Below are 18,951 nucleotides of genomic sequence, written 5' to 3' on the forward strand. Positions count from 1 at the left end.
ATTTCATAATCAATTTTGGTAGAGTCCTCCAAGCTAATCATCACCATGCATGAAACAAATACCCAGCGGTAGAGAATATTTGTAAAGAATTGGTGTCCATTCACTATATGATCAATAGGTCCCTGTCTAATAAACATAATTCCTGGCCCTTAGGTCATGAATTTCTTAATTTAGTACAGACTTCCTAGAATCACAAAATTCATTTACAGTAAAAAAAATTTCAACTTTGAAACTGTTTTTTCAGATCCCCCTTCCCCTTACTTTTAAAGTCCTGACAAGATTTATTCAATGTCTCAAATGTTTTAAAGTTATTTTTGTGAAACCAAAACTAAAGGGTTTAGCTATACCGTATATGTAAATGCTACTACATGTACCTGGTAAAAGGAAATCAATACAAAAGTATCATAATAGTAACAATTTTCATTTATTCATAATTTTTCATATATATTATATATATGAAAGGTGAATAACAATATATTACTGTGCCGTGCAGCTTCAATTATTTTTCTGCACTTTCATGTACATCATGTATCAATTTCAAAATTACATATTAATTATATCATAAACGTATTATGATACTTTTTCTACAACTGTATCGGGCAACAACTTACAACAAAAAAAAAAAAAATTTTTGTTGTCTTCATGCAACTTCTGAAGCTGAATAGTTTTTTTTTTTCCTTTAATTTTACAATATTTTTTGGTTTGGTTTTGAAGGCAGATTGAATATTTCTGTTTAGGGCACAAATGATACGAATTTTGTTGTGGACGTTGAAATGTTATGACATCAAAATAACTAAAAAAAAAAAAGAAAGAAAGAAAATACCAATTGAAATTAAAAAAAAAAAAATCAAAACAAGAATTCTGACTAGACAAACTTTTGAATATTTCACACAAAGAAATGAATCATGCATGTACCATTCAGATCCTTTGGCTAAAAAATGAAAATGTACATGTTTGCTCCTTGAGATTAAATTTCATTAATTTCTATTTTAAAAGATGTATTCTAAAAAGCAATTTTGACATTTGATTTTCTATCACAGAAAAGAAACAGTCATGCTTAGTGGATATTAAACATTTATCAGTTACTATAGTAACCAAGCATATGATCATCACATGCTTATTATTGGAAAATGGTATATCCACATACAACACAATTCAGTTGATTCTGATTCTACTTTCAGTCAATTGTCTTAAGGCACAACCATTCAAAATAATGGGGAAATAAAAATTAAAATAAAAACTGAAGGTCATGCACCCAAAATATTCCTAAAAGTATACACATGTAGAAACAAAAAAAGGGTGGGGTGGGGGGGGGGGATGAAGGGTAAAAAAAAAAGAAGAGATTGAAGAAATTTGTCATTTTTCTGTCTGTATCAGATTATTTCAAATAATCAATTAAAACATTTCAAATCTCTAGACTTGGTACAGCGACATCTTATGGACAAAGGACTGAAAGTTACATATATACATATATCCATTTCCAATGAATGAACGAAAAAGCAAAATCTCATTCAATGGAGAGAATACATTTATTTTCTCATTATTTGTCAAAAAAGAAACACATGGCTGGTTATAATAATCTTCTTACACATCTTTTACTTCCTATTGTATCAATCCATTTCTCACTTATAATTCTTTCAACCCCCTCCCCTCCCTCAATTTCTCTTCAGGGTCATGAAAAAACTATTAAATATATGTACTACCTGCAAAATATCAATGGCAGTAGTTTGAACAGCTGTAATCTTAGTGATAACTACCCAATTTACCTAATGCCCATTTAAAGATCCAAGAAGGTATTGAATAAATGAGAGGACTCTTGAGTAAGTCAGCACGTCATTCCAACTAAAAAAAGAAAAGAAATGAAATCGAAAATGGGACAGCATGCATTTGTACCGACTTTCTTAAACAAAGTTCGAGATGGGGGGGGGGGGGGGGGGGCACAGTTCTAGTGGAATGATGTGCCTACAGCGGCAGTTACATTTTGTTGGAACTTTTTTGACATTCAGATCTCTTATTTATGCAACTACTGAAAATATTAACCTACCTTTTGAAGCTAGTCCTTGTCAATTGAAAAGATTATTCAAAAATCATTTCTATGGTGTTTTTAATCTATTTAATTTACATAATCTTTGTAAGAAAACTGGCCCAAGTTTTCACAGAGAACTAAACTTCTAATGTTTTGAATCAAAATCTGAGGGGAAACTTTAGTAATGCAATCTTCCATACCAGTATTATATACATGTACCGGTATGTGAAATGGTTTAATATTCCTTTTATGTTATCGAAACTTCTTTGAATTAGTGTTTTCCATTTTTACAGACTCTAAGTAGTACATGTAGTATCGTTTTTGGATTGTGCAAAAATCTGCACTTTTGTCATGCGTAAAAGCCAAGTTATAGAAAAAAAAAATAAAACAATTGTCACATAAAAAATAAATTAAAGGGAAAGTGATTTTTGAACAAAAAAGGATAAAATCCATACACATTCCATACACTGTACTTGCTGTGTATTTATTAACATACATGGTATATTTTAAAAACTCTGCATAGCTAATGACATGTAAAATAGCATATACTGAAAAATCGCTGACTTAAAAAAACAAAAAAAGTGCCAAATGCAAATATCAGAATAAAAAAATTGTTGACAAACTTTGTTTGCGGGATATAAAAAAAGAGAGGACAAAGCCATTTATTTACAGCAGAAACAGACCCCCTGTTACAAGGTGCTGTGATAATATTTATCTTCATTATATATTATATTGTATGTAAAGCAACTTGATATTTTGTATCAAAAAGTTTCTTTAAAAATTTGAAACTCAATTTCAAAGCCATTTTAAAATAAAAAAAGATTTTCCCCAAAACTCAAATTCATGATGAATCCACAAGCTCAGAAAGAAACCTTAAAATAAAAATCAAACTAAAACGAAAGGTAAAACAAGAAACCAGTGCAACATTTAAAAAGATATATAGATAAAAAACATTCTCCAAAGATAAGTCCTCTGCTTAAGGAAATGTTGGATCTTGGGGGCAGAGGTCAAAGGTCAAAGGTGGTGATGTTGAGCATGCTCAATGCTCATTTTCAGGAAGGGCTTCCTGCAAAAAGCAAGCAAAGGAAAAAAATTGAACATTCATGCAAACTAAATGAACCATGTACTACATCAATAAGAACTTCATACCAGAAAACAATTCTCTAATTGTTAATTTGTTAAGATTACACAAAAAAAATCTCCATTTACAAATTGGCCAAAAAGATGTAAATTTTAATAGCGATAATTTTCTGGTATTCAGAGATAAACATGCAAACAAAAATTAAAAGAAAAATTTCTATTTCAGTGCATTAATTCTAAAAGACTGCTCTTACTTTCTTAAAAAAATTTAAACCCATTTTTTTCTCTGGAACTTCACAAATTATAGGAAAAAATGCATGCAAATTTCTAATGAGCCTCTATAAAATGTTTTAAATTCTACTTAAAACTTGAGTGCCAAAAAAAAAAAAAATTAAAAAATAGATAAATAAAAATTATAAAGCAATCTTTATGTCAACATGCAACTATAAAAATGAGAAGAGAAAGGAAAATAAATATAAATGTTAAAATTAAGCATGTGAAGAGATAAGCTAAGCTCTTATAAAGTCCAAAATTTCTTACTAAGCTGTCTTCTATGTATACAAATAGTTATTTCCTGTTCATCATTCGGCAGTAAACAAGAACAGTATTCAGTTTGATGAGATTTTTATTCAGACTACGTAATTATAGTATTTACATTACAAAGAAAACTGTACAATCATGTAAATTGAAATTCTTCACTGATGGCAAGGTACACAAAATTGGTAATTGTAAAGTTTCTTTTTCATTATAAAATATCGACAGTCAGCTATCACATGAGTAGAAAAATATTTCGTAATTTGACAAATTCTTTCACGAAATCTTGCTGCAAAAAATCACAGGAGTTTATCTTCAATAATTAACCAAAAACAACTGAATCTCCTTTCACTGTTAAAAAGTCGATGTTCTCCAGTCTTTCAATAGTAAACAAAAAATTTTGTGGGATAAATTAGAATTTAAAAATAAAAATCCTTAATAAGTGCTTTCTATTGTTTACAATTCTAACACAGCAGTCTTAAATTTCATGTAACTGAAGTTTGATCACAGCATTATCCTTTATAAGGCCCTTGAATTTACACATAATTCATAATGTTCCTAGCACTTCTATACAACTAATTATTTTTGTCATGATATCTCACAGAAAAAGAGTTTCCAGGGAATTTATAATTCCTTCATCATGTTCACATTAAAAATTGAATTTAAACTTAAACTTCGATATATAATATACCAAACATTAAATTTCCCAAATAAAAAGAAAATTATATTGATAAACTAGCAGAGGAAAAGATAAGAAATCTACTTGCATATCTGTATTGGCATTCTGTCCAAAAATTCACCCTTATTATCTTCACTAGCAAAGTCAAATGGAATAATAAAAATAAGGTCGACAATATCGCCATCTCAACTTTTTCATTTTCAAAATGACTGGACCAAAAAAAGAGAAAACAATTTTGGGGGTTTAATAGAGCAGGTAGACACCATCATCTATTATGACAGTAGCAGGATTCGGATGTACAAACGTGTCGCACGCTACCTGTGGAGGGGGGAGAGGCGTTCATTCTGGGCATTTCACAACACTCGCATTTATTCAGGGCTGGATGGTTCAGAAATGTGCAGGCTGAGCAATTCCAGGGCTCCCCGTCCCCGTCCGAGTCCTGCAGCGGCTGGGGAGGAGGGGCGGGGGGCACCAGGGCCGTCGTCGGTCCGGTAATTGGCGTTCGGGGTGGAATTGGGGGCGGTGCTGAAAATGACATCCGAAAGTTAAAACCATTCAATGCATTCTTTATCACCATATATATTACATTATCACCTCTTAACTTATTTTTAAACGAGGGCATTTTTAATAAATCAATACAGCAAAACATTTGAGGTTATGTTTTTAAACATGTGCACAGCAGAATTGCATGTATAGAACATTAAAAATCCATCAGCTGCCCACAATTTACATATCTTCAACTTGAGAAGTGGCAACAAATGGTAATTATTAATCAATTAAAGTGACCAAATTTGGATTGACCGACTTACTTTCTCGTGAGGGGGTCTGAGGGGGAGGTCTGGAATAAATGGATCCCTGGGGGCCAGTGTTCATGTTCTTGTAAAAGTTCTGCTGTTCTAAGGGGTCAAGCACACCAAGTGGAGCTGAAAGTCACAAAACATAAAAATCACACTTCATCCAATGTGTTTAATGTCATTACAAGATACTTCTTAGCCTGAGATAATTTCTATATATAGAATGAGACTTCTAACATCACTAATATATTATCATTCATTACAAAAACCAGAAATCTATCAAGTGAGGAGTTTCATTTTATTCAAATATATGTCATAGGCTGACATCATTTCTATATTTAGAACGAGACCTCTTACATCACTAATTGCTTACAATTCATTATTTCCCTAACTGATGATAATGATGTGTATGAACAGTACTGCTACTTTATATTTGACACTCTATGTAATTGATACAAAAATCAATTCTCTTTTGTATAGGAAGTCATCTCAGCTATTGATTACTGCATCAGTGACTTATGACACTTGATTGTCTACTGTTATCAAATGACAACATATCTATTTCTCTGCTTGCCGCTGAATCATATTGGCATATTAAAGGGGACCATATAATATGAGCTCATATTATTATGTTTATATAAACAGAGTATGTCTCAGAAGATGACTCATTTCTATTTATAGAAAAATGACCCATTCTTCAAAGATATCATACCTGTGACAGGGGAAGGAAATGAGAACTTTTACATTATCTGTGCTGACAATTTATTGTATAACTAACTGTGACACTTAACTAAGAATCATACAAAAGTCTGTATACAATTAAATTCAATTATTCCAAGAAGAAAATTTAATGCATATCAAAATTTTACAAATTTCCCTCAGCACATTATTTCAATTTTTTATACCCTTAACATTTACATGTACATGTATATAGTAAGCATAACTATATAACTAGATGATTCAAAGTCAGGAACATGAATAGTTTCTTGTGGTTAGCACATCTTCCTTTTTCTTTTTTTGTTTAATTTTGAGTCATTTTACTCTACAAGTTTCCCACATTAAATAACTCCCTCAAGATTAAAGTGGCCTTTTCTGTCTTTCCTTATCTAAGTAACAGAACCCTTGTATATCTGACAAACAAAACCCCTGTATATAGTATCCGACACACGTAACCCCTGTATACAGTATCTGACAATCATTACAGTATCTGACAAACATAACCCCTGTATACAGTGCCTGATAAACATAACCCCTGTATACAGTATCTGACAAACATAGCCCCTGTATATAGTATCTGACAAACATTACAGTTTCTAACAAACATAGCCCCTGTATACAGTATCCGACACACGTAACCCCTGTATACAGTATCTGACAATCATTACAGAATCTGACAAACATAGCCCCTGTATACAGTATCTGACAAACATAACCCCTGTATACAGTATCTGACAAACATAGCCCCTGTATACAGTATCTGACAAACATAACCCCTGTATACAGTGCCTGATAAACATAACCCCAGTGTAAAGTATCTGACAAACATTACAGTTTCTAACAAACATAGCCCCTGTATACAGTATCCGACACACATAACCCCTATATACAGTACCTGAAAATTATTACTGTAACAGTATCTGATAAACATAACCCCTGTGTAAAGTATCTGACAAACATAACCCTTGTATACAGTGTCTGACAAACATAACCCTTGTATACAGTGTCTGACAAACATAACCCCTGTGTAAAGTATCTGACAAACATTACAGTATCTAACAAACAGCCCCCTATATCCGACACACGTAACCCCTGTATACAGTACCTGAAAATTATTACGGTATCTGACAAACATAACCCCTGTGTAAGTATCTGACAAACATAACCCCTGTATACAGTGTCTGACAAACATAACCCTTGTATACAGTGTCTGACAAACATAACCCTTGTATACAGTGTCTGACAAATATAACCCTTGTATACAGTGTCTGACAAACATAACCCTTGTATACAGTGTCTGACAAACATAACCCCTGTATACAGCACCTATACATCTAATAGATCATTTTTTTCTGGAACCCAGCACAATGTTACAGTGATACCTACTTTGCCCATTGTTATACATGTCAATCTCCCTGGTCATGACCTGTATGTCTGCCTGAAGACGTCGATTTATCTCCCGCAGTCGAGTCACATCCTCCAACTGAAATGGAGGCTTGAAAATGCCAGTATGTGTATCAGAAATGATTTTCGAGGCAAAATAACACAAACAAATCTTCATATTGTCACGTAATAAAAGAGCCACAAAAGGATAAACTTATTTTTAAAACAACAGTTGCTGTAAACATGGATTTTTTTATTGGTAAAACAAAACTTTCAGTGTTTCTTAGAGATATATAAAAAATGTTTCCTTGAGAAATAATATAGTTAGATATTATTCAAAGCCCTTACTGATAATTTCCAAGCAAAAAATTGTTCAATTTGTGTAATTTAAAATCTGCTCAAAAATTCTAAAATTTACAGAAAAAGAGAGAGAGAGAGAGAGAGAGAGAGAGAGAGAGAGAGGGGAGGGTATGTACAGGTTGCTGGTTGTAACTCTTGTTTTTCTTCCTCTCCAGCATGTTCTTCTCCATCTGTTTGACCTCTGACCTCGTCTTGATCAGCTTCCTCAGCTCTGACTCCAAGTCCTGCTTCAGATTCTCCATTTTCTCTCTTTGAAATTTCAAGAGCGCTGCAAAGAGGTCGAACCATTAAATCTTTCATCAAAATGGGGGTTAGCAGTCAGACATTACAAATATACACATAGTCACTTCATAGTGAAAAACACATTAATAATTACACTCCATTTAATTTTACTTTGAAAGATGGAAGAATTGGTCCTATTCCATGAAAAGCTTTAATCAATGTCTCTGTGAAGACATCTGTACCATGGTACATGTCAAAAGATGAAGAAATCAAAGAATTTTAACAAAGAAAATCAACATTTAAATTAAAATCCCATGTCACATACTGCCAATCAAAAGGACAGAACATAACAGTTAACTGTGCAACTGTCTTCATTTGTGGAAGTTTTATGTTTGTGGATACAAAGTTTTTTCCATTTATTCACAAACAACAATAGGAAGCTCGCACAATGTATTAGCATTTCTGTACACGGTTGGGGGGGATCATTTTCTACAGTTTAACCTGTTGGATATGGTTTTTCTTTTTCTTTCTCAAGGCCTCAATATTACATCTCCACAAACTTGTAATTTTTGTTCCAACACTGAAGAACATCAATGTATATTGTTATGCTCCCACAAAATAAAAAAGATGCTTCCACAGTAAGCTATAAAACAAGTAAATAAAATAGACTTACCTCTTGTATAGTCTGCCTCCTCCTGTCCTCCCCCCGAGGATGAGACCGGCCTGTCTACCGGGGTGGGTTCAGTGACCGCCCCTATACTTACAGGCGGGAACAAGACCTGGGGGTTCACCATGTGTCTGTCCTCCCCTGGGGGTGTGGGAATCGACCTACGGTCACTTTCAGAACTTGGAGTCCTCACATAAGGCGAATGCCCAGAAATCGCACACCGGTTCCCCGGGTTGGGGAGAAATTGGTGTCCGAACATTTGCTCTGAATCACTAGCACCTCCTGTCACTGGAAACACTTGATATGAAGGGGGATTTGTAGCACCCCCTATATTAAGAATACACGCGGGTTCTCCGTACTTTAAGTTATGGTATTGGCCATTCATATGATCTGTTGGCAAATAGGGATTGTAACCAGGCGCGCCAGGGTTATTTGGCTCTGTGTCGCTCGCATGTATATACAGAGGAGATCGAAGAGTGAAAGTTGCATTGGGTTGATTGGGATTACCCGGTAACCCCTGGGTTAAGGGGGGATACGTTTGGGGCAAGTTGGGGTCACTGGTAGATGGATGTACACCATACTCCCCAGAATTATGGGGAATTCTCTCCGGCGTAGCTGGCACAGGCTGCAAGAAAATAGTCTTTTGCGATGAGTGTTTCTCCTGCTGGGGAGTTGTAGGGGAGCTAATGAACTGCTTTTGGGGAGGCCCAAACTGGAGAGGACCAACTCTCGAGTCATTTTGGGAAGTTGGCAATGGGGGAACCGGCCGTCGAGGCCTGGGGCTTTGGCGATCCAGACTATTATACCCTCCCCCTGAATTACAGTTACTCACATTCCCAGTGCTGGTTCTGGACCAGGTTGGAAAAGGTTGCTGTTTTTGGTTATAGCCAGACATGTTCTGGCGGTACTGATCTTGCGGAAGCACGCGCTGTTGAATTTGAATTTCAATGCAGTGAGGAGTGGGCCGGCTTATCTGGGCAGGGGGTGTGAAGTGGCTGCCACCATGTGCCTGCCTCAGGACAGACGGACTTGAGGATGGCACGTGGGGGTAATTATGTCCTGAGGGGACGCGTCCCCCAAACATGTACTGCTCACTCGGGCTGTATGAAATATTCCTTGAAGATGGAATAAACTGATCTATGTTATTACCACCCAACGATGATGGCGGGCCTAGAGCCTCGTTTGAATGTCCCTGGTAGTTGTTCTTGCCCCCATTGGGATTGGTGTACGGCACGGACGAGGAGCTAGACATGCTGTTTGTGCTGGTGCTGCTGATCCCGCTAGATCCCGAGTCGCTTCTCTTCCTACCTTCAGCGGGATTTATGGGAATCTCTTGATAGGAAGTGTGTAGCGGAGGAGCTGGTCCAAATAAATAATTGTCATTTTCACCATCCAGGACTGCTATGCATTTGGCTCTGTCATTTTTATGCTGAAATCATCAATTATATAAGAATGTCATTTAATGAACATTAATGTACATTTGCCATAAAAATCAATATTAGAGGTAACGCATTAATATATTTGACGCATGTAAAGGTTTTTAAATGTCAATACTAGTTTTTTACTCAAAAAATCTCTGTAGCAGGTAGTTCTTCTTATTCTTGAACAAGTTCTACATGTTTTTAGACAATAAAGGTTGAAGATTTAACTGAAATGTTACAAACTAAGTTGGGGATGACACAATATTACAGATTGTGATTTTAATTCACAGCAATATATATCAGAATCAAAAAGTCTGTTCGACAATGCTGCCCTGTGTAGGCTGGGGAAAATACGGTGATTTCTAAAACATATAACAAACTAATCGAATACAGTAAATTCCTTATATTATGCGAGTACTTAATTCCGCGATTCTGGTGTTTTGTATCAAATCGCTAGAATATAAAATCCGATCAGCAATTTTTTGTTAAAATTTCCTATAGTTCAAAACTGTCTGAAAAATAAAAGCGAGATTTTAAAATCTGCAAGAGTTGCTACTGGCGATTTTACGCGGAAATTAACCTTAAGAATTTTAGGAATCTACAGTACTCCAATTTTTTCTTGCAGCATACATATCTATAGAATAAAACAACTGAAAACTTGAAAGAGAAGAAATATTCCTTGCAGACATTGTCATAAAAAGGCCATAATGCCAAAATTATAAAGCTTTACACTCTATAAGAACTCATTGGAGACCTTACCTGTTGCATCTTACTAGTGACGACATAATCGGGAATATCTGGGTACTTCTTTTTCAGTTCTTGAAATAACGTGACATTTATGTTGGGCTCTATGGTTGCCATTCTTTATTGCACGCATCTGAAAGAGAAGAAACTTAATCAAAGAACTGAGAGAACAAATGGGAATAACGCAGGTGTTCACATTTCATTAACACGTCCGTGTCTTGCAACTTTTTGTATTTTTTATAAGTCTGATGGAAATTAATAGGAATTGAAATGAAAAGAGTTCCATAATAGGTAATATTTACTAGATTATGATATGGTGGTAATTAAGGCTTAACTGACAATCGATACAAGAACAGATGACCTAAAAAATCACTGAGAGTATTTGCACTTCAACATGTTAAACCAATAGAGATTTCAAAATACAAAGTTCTGTATTCAATCAACCTGGACCACTTAGCCAATATAAAAATATAAGCCAATTTCTTAATGACTTGCATGATGCATCGAAGAAACATTTACAGAAAAGACACAAACAAGATGAAATAAGAGAATATTGCAAAGGCCTTGATTTGATGATTCTTTTAAAAAAAAAGCTGAAATTCTCATCATAAAAGTATCCGATTCCTTTTTTACACAAAAATATTTAAAATGGCTAAAGACATGTGAATTAAACAAAGGTTTTTCTATACACCAAAATGTTGACGCTTTTCAATTTCAGGCATAACATTTTAACAAGCGCCATATAGGTAGTGAACAATTCAACGTACTAAAATCAGAATGGAGTTTTCCTTAAAAAGAGAAACTCTATTAAAAGGTTACCTCTTTTTAAAAGATCATTTTCACTTGTTGTTCACATTAGACCCTATTGTGACTGCTTTAAACTAGTATTAAAATACACTTTAAGTATAACATATCTTTAACTCCTCAAAAAAATTCCAAAAGCCATTCCATAACCTGTCATATACTTGAATATTGTTCATATATGCATTTATTTTTATAATATCCCATAATTCAGAATTATTTCTTAATTTCAACAAATATTTTATAATTTTTTTATTTTTTTTTTGCTTTATAAACAATGAAACTTCAACAAAAATTCAAAAATTTCAAAAAACACGAAAAACATCAAAATTTCTCTTTTTCAATTCTATTTTTAAAAAATGATTTAAAATGATTATGGATGACCAATATACTACTGAATGAACTACATGTAAGTGCTCTTTAAAGCACACATGTACTGGAGTTACTCATCAGCCTACCTGATAATAATACAAATCCTGTAAGTGTGTTTAGTATTCAAAGTGACTCACTTCCGTGAAATATATTTTTAATTCAATAAAAGCTTCCTCTGCGACCTGAATAGCAGTGCTTATGAATGAAGTTGACTTATACACACGAAGTGAGTCATATCTATGTTTGACAACAACTGTAAAACTCAGGTGTATAATAAAGGTATCTTCTCCGACCCAATAATAAACATTACAGGAGGGGAAATTGTAACAGTTTAACTGCTGCCCATTGATAACAAACATCAAGTACCTGTTACAGAGGAACACAATTAGAAAGAAGGACTCCTATGATATGATACTGCATAACACCACTCCAGGAATATACAAATACGTGGGTGTTAGCACACAGAGGAGTATACTCAGACACCTTTTTGCATAATCGTGTCTTTCAAGACACGAAAACCGCGAGGAGGGGATACTCGGATCCTTAATTAACAGAATAAATACAAACAAGCAGGCTAATCACGCTGTCATCAACGGTTACGTTATAGAACATATATTTTTTTTGGTGTGTAAATGTCAACTCCCAAAAAAGGAAACCAAAGTTCCGTGTTTACCGTCTGTATAAATTGGGGTCAAGATTACGATGTTTTGTCACCCATTGAAAGAAAAATCTCCCCATTCATGATGTCAGGAACTTTATCAGGCATATCAATATGTGTCTAGACATATGTCATCATATTTGTGCTAGCATCAGCTGTCTAACATCGGGTTTTGTTTTTTATGCTAAGACAGTGAAAAAAAAACCACGGTCTTCGCATTGCAATTTCCACTTTAAGTATGCATAAATCGAAAAGTATCTCTACCTACCGAAATATTGAAAACATGTTGCTTTCCGATCTAACGTACAACATAAGAGGGGAGCATAAACATGACAGAATATCGGGTATTTTTGCTACGTCCAACTTCCTATTCTGAAATATTCGTTCTAATGGCGGACAATGCGCATGCGCATTTAAGAAATATCGAGTTTTCCGGTTAGGTTGTAACTATTTACCTAAACAATCCTTTTTGGAAAGCCATCCTTTTCTTTTCAAAGGATAAACTCTACGTTACAAAATATTCAAACGTTAACCAACGATTTGGATTTAAAAAAAATAATATAGGTGAAAATATCTTACTGTAGAAAAATTTATCAAAAGAAAGGACAAAACCAAGTAAAAACCAGTTTACGCCGTCTGAAGGCATTACACTATTTTTTTTTAAACGTAGAATAATATGAAGTTTGGTTTCATTGGAGTTTGTTTCTTCTTTATATAAATTTATCATTAACCTACTGACCAGCCGGTTTATATATATATTTTTTTTAATTTGTAAATAAAATGTAATTAACAGATTTTGCTTATAATATATTTATACGATTTTAATTGCATTTTGTAACCTTAATTCTAATTTATCTACAATTCTTATTCTAAAATAAGATGTCCCGAATCTGCCATAATATGGATTCGAAACATGCGCGGATCCAGATTTTTTTTCCAGGGGAGGTCCGACCGTGTTATTTGAGTGTGTCTGTGTCGGGGGGGGGGGGGGGGGTCTGAGGCATATAAATTTATGGTATTTATGTAATGCGGGGGAATGGGGGGATCTGGACCCCCCCCCCTCCCTCTAGATCCGCGCCGCAAAACATCTACATGTAATTTTCATAAGATTGCAAAAATTGACCTCAAATAGTGTAAAAAAAAAAAAACCAACCGTTCTTATCGTTACATTTTGCCTACAGAAAAATAAAATATGAAAAGCATTTGGAAAATCGATATATTTTTAATCAAAAATAATTTGATCATTAGTAAATAATAATCATCATATTAAATTGGAAAGTGAAGGATATGTATTTTTAAATAGCAGTATATAGGGAAAACTGGGAAATATCCACTGAGAAAAATGCTTTGGACAGAAACTTATCTTAAGAAACTTCTAAATGATTAAAAAGTCGTACTTTAAAAGAAAATAGAACCTGTGATCATAAACTACCAACTGAAACTGAAAGATGGAGTAACATAGAAAGATGTCCTATAATTTGCTCATTATGGAATAACGTTAACTTATGGATGTCGCGCATTTTCTTTAGTCCGCATCAAATTAATTGATGAAAAACACTCCTCAAAAGTTAGTCTTACGAGTACTATAGCTATTAATTTATTATAAAATATTGTCCATATTAGTTATAAAACAGTATTAGCTTGATTTATTTAAATTTCATTCTCTACTCTTCTTTACTTGACCTTGCATTTGTACATTTGTAAATATGTATATACTTTTTGGTATCTCATGTATATACCATTGATATGGTTTGAGAGAAATAAACATTCATTCAATCAGGAAGCACAATTATTTAATTTTCTGCAATGTATATATTCTGAATCTAATAGTTTTTAATCATCTGAGTTAACTTGATTCATGAGAAATTATTTAAATATGACCAGTAACACGTAAAGAGACTCCAGAAAGAAATATTTCTATTTTCATCTATATCTAGGCCCTAATAAAAAAATCAACATCGCTATTATAATTTTCTTATTTATTTGTCATTTCTGTGTGGTTTGAATTTTAGATTCTTTCTTACAATTTTTTGGTGTAAGAAGGCGAGAACCAAAAAAATATATAAATCAAAGCATCGATCGTCACTGAACGGGAAACTATTCGAAGTGATCGCAAAATCAAGTACGTCATAAGGAGCATATGTCAGAAAGGTGTGTGGAGGTGGGGTGTGTCCAAAGCTTGTTTTGGTGTTTTGGGTATACTTTACCATGCAAATTCAAACCGGCTTCCTGCCCCCCCCCCTTTTTTTATTCGGTCAACTTCCAATTGCATAAAACGATGATAAAGGATCACAAATAAAGATTGTGTTATACAACGCGACCAAAAATAATGCCGCATCGAGTACCTTGAAATATCGGTTGATTTAGTAAATAAGCAGTTAATCATGCACTTGCAAATTCATTTGCATTGATTGTTTCTCTTTACGTCACAGTTGTTTACTGAATTTTATTTTATCAAATTAAAATTAATAAATTACACCACACGATTATAATGAATTGAGTTTCCGATTCTTGATCGACATTGAAACAACTTAGGCCGATAGGTGATGTGAAGTGGAAAAAGAAGTGTTTATATATATTGGTGGGTTTTTTTTGCCGGGGGGGGGGGGGGGGGCATGAATTTTACATACATGTAAATTGATTTTTTTTTGTTCAATAGATATATTTCTATTGTGATAATCAAGACCAGAGACATAATTTATGTCTCTGTCAAGACATATCAAACTATTCAAATATCAAAACTAATATGTTTTACGGTGCTACCGTTCTGGCGAGCGCAGCAAGAATTACACATACTGTACCTTGCATCATTGTCAACTTATAGTTTTATTTAGGTATCATTTAATATTTATTCGTTTGATGAGATATCGGCGCTTCTGATTGGTTGAAAAATTTCTTTGATACCTGCATCAATAAAATTTTCGCCGGATCTACTTTTCTCAACTGCTCTGATCTAACACTATTTATAGAACGGGAATTTCCAAGATAAACACTGTCAACAAAATGTAAAGTTGTGTCTGTTTTATTGTCAGCAAACAAAATGCAAACTTGTGAATATAAAAACTTGAAAGTTTAATCTTCAAAAATAAACAAAACACTTTGTTTGATTCACGAAATAGAAAATTAAGCGTCTTCTTACGATTTCGTCTGCTTGATATCAATCAACATTTACAGCGAGGCTGGCTGTTCCTTTTAAGGATTTCAATATTATAACGAACATATAGGCATATAAACTTTCACGGTAACTGCTGTTCAAATTTGGTAACGATAATTTTTAAATTTACACACGTAGATGATCGGTCATCAAAATAAGCGTCGTAAAGAAAAGCTATGAGTAATATATACATCAACTCCTTCGGTGAATTCCAAGCGGCAGATTTATACCATTTAGGTACATCACTGGCTATCTAGTTACCACAACGTTTACAAAAGCGCTTCTACATGCTATTCTTTGTCGACATATCAGCTTTTTTCGTCCACGATCGCTTTTCCTTGGATGGTTATGTCCAGTTGCATATTCCAGCGTTCTCACATGAAAACTAGTTTTAATACGAGTTTTTCTGCACAGTGAATGATATCACAAGTTATCGCATGTACTTTCCTTTCGTTTTCAATTCAGTCGGTTCAGATTTTAACTCACTATTTGTGTTTAATCCATTAAATTCAGCCCAGTAGCTCTGCATCAGCTGAAGGCGAATCCATTTTGAATATTGTTGCTGTTGTTAATTGTTTTGTATTCATACGCGCCGCTTCATTTACATTATTTACATTTTTTATCAATGACACATCACATTTTTTTATTTGAAAATGTTTTATTAAATGATAAGAAATGAAGATAATAATTTTTCTATTGATCGACGTATCAAAGAAAAAATTGACCGGAAAACTTTTTCATCAATGCGCTACGCGCATTGATGAAGTTTTCCGGTCAATTTTTTCTTTGATAGAAAAATTATTATCTTCATTTCTTAAATCAACGAACGTCAAAGAATTTTTGAGAGAGTATTGCTCTACAATAAGTATGCCAAATGTACTAATTTTAATGGTTATGATATATACAGCGTAACCCCCTACCGAGAGAGAGAGAGAGAGAGAGAGAGAGAGAGAGAGAGAGAGAGAGAGAGAGAGAGAGAGAGAGAGAGAGCCCGGTACCTGTTTGTAGGTGTGTAATTTCCCACTTTTATTTAATGGTATGATTTTTGCAATATCTACATAATTTTTTTACCTGTTTATTTTTTCATTTTATTCCTTTTTATTTAGTTCAAATTGTCCTATTGTTTATTTCCTCCCTACTCATATACTTACCTGCCTACTGCACGGTACATGCATGCACAATTACTTTAAAAATGGATCAACATGGCAGTAAAGTATAGCCCTTGCTAGTTTTTATATATATAAAATCTCTATATTAAAAAAAGATTAAAAACAAATCATATGTCAATGAGGCAGGTATCGCAGACTATACTGAAATAGCCAGTACACTGATTACAGATGTTTGATCCACCTCTACATTTTTCGCGGGAAATATAGCGCGAGTGCACTGTGACGTCATCCATAACTTTGTTCGTCTTTGTTTACGTTTCTCGACTCAATACGAAGGTATGGAAGCATGTAACAAATCTTTTGAGTCTCGCCAAAGCATATGCGGTACTCAAAACGTGTCTTCAAACTTTAAGTCACCGTAAATTACGAGTTATAAGTCGGCCATTTTTGGCATAGCACCACGGGTGTAAACATTAGAGAGCATTATGGGACGTAGACAAAAAATTTTGTTTGATGAACTGTAGGTTTAGCTCGTTCTTTTTCCCGCGCACACTGGTTCTTAGAGCTCGCTTCGCTAGCCGGCGCTGCGCGCCGGCGAGCTGCGCTCGCTATAAACAGTAATATGAAGTTATAAATATATGCATATGGATTTTAAATGTAAGTTAAGAAATTATAGATTTACAATAACTTCCTCGAAATAATAACACAAATACGTACATGTAACAAACACTAACAAAAACTCATTATACAGTAAAATAATTATATGGTCTAAGATATCCCGAGTTATCTCTCTTGTCCCATAAATGTCATTTGAGGTGACAGTTATATTTAAACAATTTATTCAATATATACTCTCTTCTCATTATATCGCGGGTTCCGTTGTATCGCGGTATGTTCCAAAAAGTAGGATTCCAGTTTTTTCCCGTGATTTTCCACAAGGAGTTCATGTACCAACTTCAGGATGAGTGCAAAGAAGGTTGTCAAATATATCGGCAAATAAAATTTTTCTCAGAATACACACAAAATAAACTAAGTAAGATGGGAAATTGATGTTCCTCAGAAAAGCTAGTCTAATACAAGCTTTTTTAAACAGCACTAATGACATGTGAAAATGATAAGTTGGTATATCTTTTTTTAAGGAAAAAAATAAGTACCGCGATATTATGAGACACCAGTATACATAGGCGTCGGAACCGGGGGGGGGGGGGCTAGGGGGGGCTTAGCCCCCCCACTTTTTTTGCAAAGTTATACCTAACCGTTAGAAACATAGCATGATAGAGGGTTCAGCCCCCCCCCCACTTTTTTTGGCAGGAAAGATTTTTGTTCCTAAATTTACCTTGAAAGATAGAGAAGTTGGATTCAGAAGCATACTAGCCCCCCCCCCCCCCCCCCCCCCCCCCCCCACGGATTAGGAATTTCATGATTTTGGAAGGAAAAAAATTGTGGGTAAGTAATTTTTTTTTTTCGCTTGTAAGTATAGGTATACTCACCCCCCCCCCCCCCCCCCCCCCCCGACGGATTAGGATTTCCATGATTTTGGGAATTACTTTTTCTCAACATTTCTGAGGATTAGTTTAGCCCCCCCACTTTCAATTTGCTTCCGACGCCAGTGATATAGTATATCGAATGGGATTAGGCGACATTCACAGCCTGTTTTAGCCATCTTCCTCTCTCAGGCAAGTAGCAAAAGAGGGCGGGGCACTTTTTCTCGCAATAAGTAGCGATTATTCTTGTAAATTTATATAACAAGAATTGAGTTTTGAAGGAGTTGCCTTACGGGCGCACATATAAAGAATTATAGAGGAATTAACATTGGAATAGATTCGTTAGGTATATACTTTGTATATTTCCACCACCCACCCCATGCAATGCCTGTTATTCCTTTTACAATGAATGGAAAAGTGAGCGAGCTTACATATACTCGATGCTTCCCAATTATACCTTAAAAAAAAATTCCAGAGAGAGCGAGGAGGAGAGCGTGGGAGGGGTTAAGGGATATCATCTAAGTTTGCCGGGGCTGTGGGGTTCCGAGGCATTTTTTTGGGGGTACTTTTACGATGTAAATTTAAAACAAATATAAATCCCTCTCTAGAATGTTTGTAAAACGCTTTTGTCTTTTATGTCAGAAAAGGCGCTATAATAATGTTATTTATTTGTTTATATTAACATATACCGAGTATGATTCCCTCCATTTTTTACGAAAACTTACAGTAAATTCATTTTAACAAGC

At 34.5% G+C, this 18,951-nt stretch overlaps 1 protein-coding gene across 4 annotated transcripts; it reads right to left on the bottom strand.

The window, feature by feature from the left end:
• Nucleotides 1-400: 400 nt before the first annotated feature.
• On the bottom strand, nucleotides 401-12,884 carry LOC105343186 (TGF-beta-activated kinase 1 and MAP3K7-binding protein 3). 4 transcript variants are annotated; one of them, XM_034476855.2, is made up of 8 exons: nucleotides 12,727-12,884; nucleotides 10,643-10,760; nucleotides 8,469-9,891; nucleotides 7,690-7,841; nucleotides 7,217-7,325; nucleotides 5,129-5,242; nucleotides 4,638-4,844; nucleotides 401-3,092 (listed from the first exon to the last, which is right to left on the bottom strand). In XM_034476855.2, the coding sequence occupies exons 2-8, from the start codon at nucleotides 10,742-10,744 to the stop codon at nucleotides 3,079-3,081; spliced, it is 2,121 nt and encodes a 706-aa protein (XP_034332746.1). In that variant the 5' UTR covers nucleotides 10,745-10,760; nucleotides 12,727-12,884; the 3' UTR covers nucleotides 401-3,078. The 4 variants fall into 4 exon arrangements, with proteins under 4 accessions (XP_034332746.1, XP_011448735.2, XP_034332744.1 ...); XM_011450433.4 differs by lacking the exon at nucleotides 401-3,092 and having other exon boundaries at nucleotides 3,714-4,844; nucleotides 7,217-7,313; XM_034476853.2 differs by lacking the exon at nucleotides 401-3,092 and having other exon boundaries at nucleotides 3,714-4,844.
• Nucleotides 12,885-18,951: the final 6,067 nt, after the last annotated feature.

Source organism: Magallana gigas, chromosome 9, assembly GCF_963853765.1.
Source record: "Magallana gigas chromosome 9, xbMagGiga1.1, whole genome shotgun sequence".
Classification (NCBI taxonomy): domain Eukaryota; kingdom Metazoa; phylum Mollusca; class Bivalvia; order Ostreida; family Ostreidae; genus Magallana; species Magallana gigas.

Coding starts and splice junctions, on each gene's coding strand:
- LOC105343186 (XM_034476853.2), bottom strand. CDS start 10,744: ATGGCAACCATAGAGCCCAACATAAATGTCACGTTATTTCAAGAACTG. Junction 7,326..7,689: donor AGAGTTACAACCAGCAACCT/GTACATACCCTC, acceptor GGCATTTTCAAG/CCTCCATTTCAGTTGGAGGA. Junction 5,243..7,216: donor CATGTATAACAATGGGCAAA/GTAGGTATCACT, acceptor TGTGACTTTCAG/CTCCACTTGGTGTGCTTGAC.